Below are 8,212 nucleotides of genomic sequence, written 5' to 3' on the forward strand. Positions count from 1 at the left end.
ATTTAAGACAGGCCTGTGGTTTACATTAATATTTACAGATGACAATTATCTCCAAAATTCTATCTGGCTAGGCTGGCAGCCTTCATCTATCTTCACCCAATCTTCACAGTGTACATTTATGAATCCCATCTACAGAAAAATTTAAATATCACAACAGACTTTTCTGAATTTCTTGCCATTTCTCCCTCTCTATATATACCCTTGTAGTTCAGAATGTGCTTGTGTATCAGTATTAACAATGTTTGCTGTTTCACTATTGATTTCAATTTTGACATTTTCAGAGGCTCTAATAATGTGACTAAATAAAATATGGTTATAAAGAAAGTTAAGATTTGATATGGATGTCAAGGGATACAGAAATATAGTATCCTTTCTGTCCTGTTCTATGAATCAGTGCAGAATTCTTAATTGATATCTGAAATGCATTAAGTAGCACATTTAGAAACTCTGGTAAAATAACTTAAGAAAGGTTAGTGAAAGACATTTCTGATCTGCTTGGGTAAAGTGTAAGGTAATGATTTTGAAGAAAATATGAAAAAAAGACAAAGGAAATCATTCTGTTTTATACAACACTGTCTATAATCCTGTATACTGAAACAATGACTGCACCATAAAAAGCTCCATCCAAATGAGAGACATGAAATAAGTGTCAGTCATTTCACAGATATGCATAAATGCTGATGCCACTCAGCAGTACTGCAGAAAATACAGTTGGAGCCGAAGCAGGAATTAATTGTTTCAAAGAAAATTGTGCAAATTCTTAATAAACATTATAATTTCTGCTTGAAATGTAGTTTGCTGCTTTTAACCTTTTCTTCATATAACTATTTTTCCCAGGTTCCTCAGTGGTGTGCAGAGTATTGCCTGTCAACAGAGTACCACCAAGGTGTTGTCTGCACACAGGTACACCAGCAAACAGCAGTGACTCTTGCTCTCCGTGTGGCAGATGAGATGGATGTCAACATAGGGCATGAAGTGGGCTACAGCATTCCATTTGAAAACTGCTGCACTTGTGAAACTATACTACGGTCTGTATATACTCCATCTTATCTCTGTGGTTCTAGTGGAACTGTCAGCCATGATGAATAGATAGGCAGGGCAGCAGCTGTGACCCCCTTACAGAGTCAGTGAAGCCATATGCCATTGTGCTTTGTAACGTAAACACAATAAAGTACTGCTGTACAAGTCACTGAGGTACACAAAGAAAAATCCTTCTCATATATAAAACAAAGCAAGGTATAAAAGTCAAAGCAAGCCTGTGCTGCTGGGTAATAAACAGAAAATAAAGTCTGCTGCAATTTATACATTGATAACTTCTAAATGAAAATTGTAGCTGCTACCCCCACCAGCTGCAACAATTAATAATCATGTATTAGCACCTAAAGTGAATTCCAAGAAATTCGAAGTTAAGGTCTTACAATGTTATTTACAAGTGTTACAATTTTGTTTTCTTATATGATGGGGGAAAAGATTAATCTTGTTTTTTTTTTAAGGTACACTACTGTATGCTACATGTGTATTTGCCTTAAATGTTCAAAGATAAATGAACTCTATTCCTAAAAGTGAACCACATAGTTACAGCCTGTTTACAATGAGTTGTCAGAGATTGTTTCACTATTGAAGGAAGAGGATGCTCTATAAAGCAGATGCTATAGAGACCTAAATGTATGGAATTAGGTTTGCTAGCACTTTGAAAAGGGCTCATTATTCAGTTAATCTTTTATCTGCATTTGTTGGTGAGAATAGTACAGTGAAACATCAAATGTTTCTAGTTTTTCATATGAATCTTATGAATCTTTGAAAACTGTTTTTTATTTTATTTTGTTTTGTTTTATTTGTTTTGCCTAAATAAAGAATAGCATACACTGAAATAAGAAAAGAAGTTTTATAACCATATTACTCAACTAAGTCGCATATATCTGGCAATGGCAATATTTATGATATATATAATGATGTAGTTTTTAAAGAATAAAATCTTAATAGTTTTTAAACCTCCTTGAATTGTGCTTTAACGTTAATACAGAGCATCTTGTCTGGTAACTGCATCCAACCTTTAATCTCAGTTTCATCCACTTCCACAGTTTCACCAGCCCCTCCTCCAACAATGGAAGGGAGATAGTAATAATCAAAGATAACAGAATACATCAGGACTCAATATGATATACCACTAGGCAGACCCCCCCCCCCCAAAAAAAAAAAAAACAAGGCAAATAAACCTTACAGCTGACAAGAGATATGTCTTTGGTAGTTTATGTTCTTTTAATTTGGAAATGGCCAGAGTCTTCTCAGTGAGTGTTTTCCTATCTGGCCAATCAGATACTGGTTGATTTTTGTTTCAAGGCCTCCATCTATTAGCTGTTCTTGTAAGGATGAGTATGTACAATGATAAATGAATAATGGAGGATGGATGATTCAGGACATTTTTCGCTGCTCGTTCAACACTGGATGCTGTCCTTAAAAAAGTAAAACTATTGCCTGCTTCAAACTGAGCAGCATAGTTCACCTGTCCAGTTGCTCCCTTGCAGGGACTATACTACCACACTGTGCCACCGCTCTAGCAAGGTCAGGTCTTGAACTTAGGTTGCCATTACAGTAGATTGAAGAGGTTAGTAATTATGATGGTATGAGATCATGTATTTCAAGACTCTGCACAACTAGATCACTGTCCTTATAGATATTAGGAATAAACCATAGAAAAAATAAAAACTGTTCCAGGACTCCCACTGTGAATTGGAACATGTGATCATGGCCGGCCTTAGGCATAGGCGAACTAGGCGACTGCCTAGGGCACCATAAAGGCCAGCCTCTTAAAGGGAGCAGTTTTTATTTATGTGTGTCTTCTTCTTCTTTCAGCTGCTCCCGTTAGGGGTCGCCAACTGTTTCCATTTCTTCCTGTCCTCTGCATCTTGCTCTGTCACACCAACCACCTGCATGTCCTCACTCACCATATCCATAAACCTTATCTTAGGCCTTCCTCTTTTCCTGTTACCTGGCAGCTTCATCCTTAGCATCTTTTTCCCAGTATACTCTGCATCCCTCCTCAGCACATGTCCAAGCCAACGTAATCTTGCCTCTCTGGCTTTGTCTCCAAACCTTTCATCCTGGGCTGACCCTCTAATATACTTATTCCTAATCCTGTCCATCCTCGTCACACCCAGTGCAAATCTTGACATCTTCATCTCTGCCACGTCAAGCTCTGACTCTTGCCTTTTTGTCAATGCCACTGTCTCCAACCCATATAACATAGCTGGTCTCACTACCCTCTTGTAGACCTTCCCTTTCACTCTTACTGGTACTCGTCTGTCACAAATCACTCCTGACACTCTTCTCCACCCCTCCATCCTGCCTTTACTCTCTTCACCTCTCCTTCACACTCACCATTACTCTGAACTGTTGATCCCAAGTATTTAAACTCATCCACCTTTGCCACCTCTACTCCCTGCATCCTCACCATTCCTATATCCTCCCGCTCATTCACACACATATATTTTGTCTTAGTCCTGCTGACCTTCACTCCTCTTCTCTCTAGAGCATATCTCCACCTCTCCAGGGTCTCCTCCACCTGTTCCCTACTCTCACTACAGATCACAATGTCATCTGCAAACATCATAGTCCACGGGGACTCCTGTCTGATCTCGTCTGTCAACCTGTCCATCACCATTACAAATAAGAAAGGGCTCAGAGCTGATCCTTGATGTAATCCCACCTCCACCTTAAATGCATCCATCAGTCCCACCGCAGACTTCATTGCTGTCACACTACCCTCGTACATATCCTGTACCACTCTTACATACTTCGCTGACACTCCTGACTTCCTCATACAATACCACAACTCCTCTCTAGGCACCCTGTCATATGTTTCTCTAAATCCACAAAGACACAATGCAACTCCTTCTGATATTCTCTGTACTTCTCCACCAACACTCTCAGAGCAAACATCACATCTGTAGTGCTCTTTCCTGGCATAAAACCATACTGCTGATCATTAATCATCACATCCCTTCTTAACTTAGCTTCCACTACTCTTTCTCATAACTTCATGCTGTGACTGATCAATTTAATCCCTCTGTAGTTACTACAGCTCTGCACATCACCCTTATTCTTAAAAATTGGTACCAAAACACTTTTTCTCCATTCCTCAGGCATCCTCTCACTTTCCAAGATTTCATTAAACAATCTAGTTAAAAACTCCACTGCCACTTCACCTAAACACCTCCATGCTTCCACAGGTATGTCATCTGGACCAACAGCCTTTCCGTTCTTCATCCTCTTCATAGCTATCCTTACTTCCTCCTTGCTAATCCACTGCACTTCCTGATTCACTATCCCTACATCATCCAACCTTCTCTCCCTCTCATTCTCTTCCTTCATCAGCCACTCAAAGTACTCTTTCCATCTACTCAACACACTCTCCTCGCTTGTGAGTACGTTTCCCTCATTATCCTTTATCACCATTACCTGCTGCACGTCTTTACTAGCTCGGTCCCTCTGTCTAGCCAGTCGATACAGGTCCTTTTCTCCCTCCTTAGTGTCTAACCTTTTATACAACTCTTCATACGCCTTATCCTTAGCCTTCGCCACCTCTCTCTTTGCCATGCACCTCATCTCCTTATACTCTTGTCTACTTTCTTCATCTCTCTTACAATCCCACTTCTTCTTCGCCAACCTCTTTCTCTGTATACTCTCCTGTACTTCTTCATTCCACTACCAGGTCTCCTCGTCCTCCTTCCTCTTTTCAGATGTCACACCAAGCAGCTTTCTAGCTATCTCTCTTACTAGCTCTGCTGTAGTTACCCAGCTATTCGGTAACTCTTCAGTGCCACCCAGTGCCTGTCTTAACTCTTCCCTGAACATCATCTCACAATTACCCTTTTTAAGCCAGTGCATTTCTTTGTGCCGGTCCCAAGCCCAGATAAATAGGGAGGGTTGCATCAGGAAGGGCATCCAGCATAAAATTTTGCCAAATCATACATGCAGACAACAGTTTTTATTTATGTGTGTATTTATTTTAATTAACAAAGTTTGCACTCTTCTTGGCGCCCTGTTGAAGTTAGCTGGAAGCCAGAACCATGGGGGGGGGGGTGAGCACCCTCCCACTTACAGCTGCAGGTTGGCCAGGACAGTTTTAAAAAAAAACTTTACTTCACGGTACGAGAGTCTGTTGTAAGGAGGAACATGAGCGTGTGTGCGTCACAACATGTTTGGACATTTGATTTAGAAAGGTTCTGTTCCCCTCCTTCCCTCCTCTTGGTTTGAGAAAAGTAAGCAACTGTAAGAGTGGCTTTTGGTGTTATTGAAAGGAGTTACAATGAGTTTGTTGCAGGGTCAATCTATGGGACCAGTAGGGATTAAAGCAGATGCTTTTGCCAAGGTTTTCTGTAGGGCCTGGCAGGTAATATAAACAACAGAAAGGGTGACTTATTAAGCTGTGGGCTAGTCAAACTGCACCGTGTTTTGTGGGCTATATGGGGCAGGCAGGCAGCCCAAGGGAGGTGCTGAGAATTTAGCTACTGCTCACATTGAGGAAATCAAACACTAGACTACAGGTAGCAGCTCTTTAACACCTCATAGCCTTAATCCTCTCTGCTGACTGCATGTTGGTTGGCATACTTTCCAACTTTTGATAGGTATTTCACTCACACACACTTGCAAAGCAATAGAGGTGGTCATCCACATGTGGGAGTAGTTTGTAGCTCTCTTGGAAAACATGCTCATTGTTTTGTTGTGTTGCTTGCTGTGCTAAAAACTGAAATTATGCTAAATTAATTTTGTGGTATCATCAACTACCAAAATATATATTTACTCAACTGTTCAAACTGATATTTTTCAGACAGAATTATGTCAGAACTTAATAATTTTGGATCTAATTGTTCTGAATGAGTTGACACACCAAATATTAACTGGTTCAGTAATTCAACTTTAGATGATTTTAAAACCAAATATCTGAGTTGTGGTATACAAAATAATTTATTTCAAATAATTCTTCAGTCTAGAAAAGGGAACAGCTTGAATTTATGCACCACTAATCTTTCCTGAGCATTTTTTCTGTTCACTGCCTTCTTTCCCTTAAGAAACCAAGCCATATTTTTAAAAGTAATGTTTAAAATGTGTCTTAAAACATGAAGTCTTTATTTCATAAATAAGATTATGTAAAGTAATAGCAACTAGTGGCTGTGGAACATTGGAGTTAATTGGATGATTACAGTAGTGCTACTAATTCAGCAATGAGCAAAAATAATCTTTGATGTGGTACTAAGATTTCAAGTTTATTTAGGTGTTTTATAGAAAACACTGTAACAAATTTTTAAAGCAATGGCAACATGTCATCATCCCACACCATCAAAGCCATTTCAGAAAGTTATGTTTGTAATGCTTGTTGGAAACCACCCAAATGAGCATTCTCGAAGTCACAACGGCAGCAAGCCCCACAAGTAAGGGGCTTAATAGTAGAAAATAAGACCTGATGTTTCAGTTTTGACTTGTAAAAATGGCAGTAGCCCCACAAAGGCTGAACGCAGCATCTGTACAGAATAGTACAGCATAGTGAGCTCTTCTGTTAGCAGTGAACCAGGCTGTGAATGGAAGAGTAAGCTTACACAAGGATCTTTAAAATTATCCTGTAGCAGATAGGAATCCAATGGATGCTGTGCAGAACAGGTGTAATATGTTGATAACGTGGTGTACAAGTAAGTAGCCTCTAGGCAAAGTTCTGCACCATTTTTAAGTGGTTAGGTTCAATTAGTTGGTCCCAGATAAAGGGCATTGCAGTAATCCTGTGAGAAGGAGATCAAGGAGAAAGCAACAGTTGAGAGATCTGCATGAGGTATGAGGTGCTTAATCTTGAAAATGTTTCTCAGATGGAACAGAATGACTTCACTGCAGAAGACAGCTGGGCCCAAAATGTAAGACTAGAGTCAAGAATAATACCAAGATTCCACACCTTGCTAACAAAATTAATGCTTGTCTTCACCAGGCATAATATAGTTTGGCAAAGGAGGAATCTTTGAGTAGCATGAACAGTCAAGGCATTTTGGAAGCTAGACAGTATAGTAAGATTGGAGGCTTTGAAAGAGTTTTGTTTTAAATCTTATTTAAACTGACTTCCAGTCATTCTGTTTCTAGATTGCATAGTATGGTTCTGTAAATAGTCATTAAATAATATTACTATTGGAGATGGGTTTGTAACTAAGGAATATCAATAATGTGAAATCATTTGCTACAAATATTTGGTCTTTTAGTAATCTCCAGATCTTTATGTACAATTTTGGGTGCATCTCATGGTTTGGGTGAACTTGTTGTAGTCGATCATCTGATGGGCCATGGGTGGTGTTTGTTTGTGGGTCTGCAAGTGAGACTTGTTTCAGCCAATGGTGTGAATTTGGTTATCTCTTACAGTTCACACTTTATAAAAAAATGACTGGACAGTTATTTGTGGCAAGTATTACTAATCTGATTACTTTTTTGAAGTTGTAAATTGTGCTGTTCCCTATTTATTGATTTATTTTAACCAAAGAGTACTTGTATAATGTAACATATAATGACTAATACCAGAAAGAAATAATGCAGGATCTTTGAAAGCCACAAGGGAGTACTATAGAATCAAATACTGGTAAGAAATGGGTAATGCTTAAGTCACATTGTCTTTGTAGATATTAATTTTTGGAGTTGAATTAGTTAAGTAGATTGAACTGCGATAGCCTTTTTTCAGCCACAACTTTGTTTCATACAAGAAAATACAAGTTGTAAGTGAATAGAACAGTACAGAATTATGGAGCAACATTTTTTAAGTGCTGACAGTAGTTCTTTATTGAAATTTCTTTATTTATATTTGTTTGCTATTTGTTTACTAAGGTAGTACACTGATCAGTACTGAGCAGTTTCAGCCTGGGTGAAATACAAACCATTTCACAAACAAAAATATAGAAATGTAAGCACTAACATAATAGTTCAGACTAATTACATAGAAAAAAACTGTGTATGTATACATTCCAGTGAACAAGCACAATGCATTGTGTAATCAAGCAGAGTGTAATGTATAGTGTGTGTGTGTGTGTGTGTGTGTGTGTGTGTGTGTGTGTGTGTGTGTGTGTGTGTGTGTGTGTGTGTGTGTGTGTGTGTGTGTATATATATATATATATATATATATATATAGTTAAAATGTTCTGAAGTAGGTAGTTTGTCATTATTGGGTTATACATTTTGTTCCATTGCT

The 8,212-nt window shown here is 38.6% G+C and overlaps 1 protein-coding gene across 1 annotated transcript in view; it reads left to right on the top strand.

Annotated features, from left to right (window-relative positions):
- Positions 1 to 8,212, top strand: part of DHX32 (DEAH-box helicase 32 (putative)) — a 507,915-nt gene that overhangs the window by 21,196 nt on the left and 478,507 nt on the right. Inside the window, exon 2 of the mRNA XM_044056183.1 lies at positions 838 to 1,028. Within this exon, the coding sequence (XP_043912118.1) occupies positions 838 to 1,028 (191 nt within the window). The remainder of the gene's footprint in view (positions 1 to 837; positions 1,029 to 8,212) is intronic.

This window comes from Protopterus annectens, chromosome 14.part0, assembly GCF_019279795.1.
Source record: "Protopterus annectens isolate FY-2018-M chromosome 14.part0, PAN1.0, whole genome shotgun sequence".
Classification (NCBI taxonomy): domain Eukaryota; kingdom Metazoa; phylum Chordata; order Ceratodontiformes; family Protopteridae; genus Protopterus; species Protopterus annectens.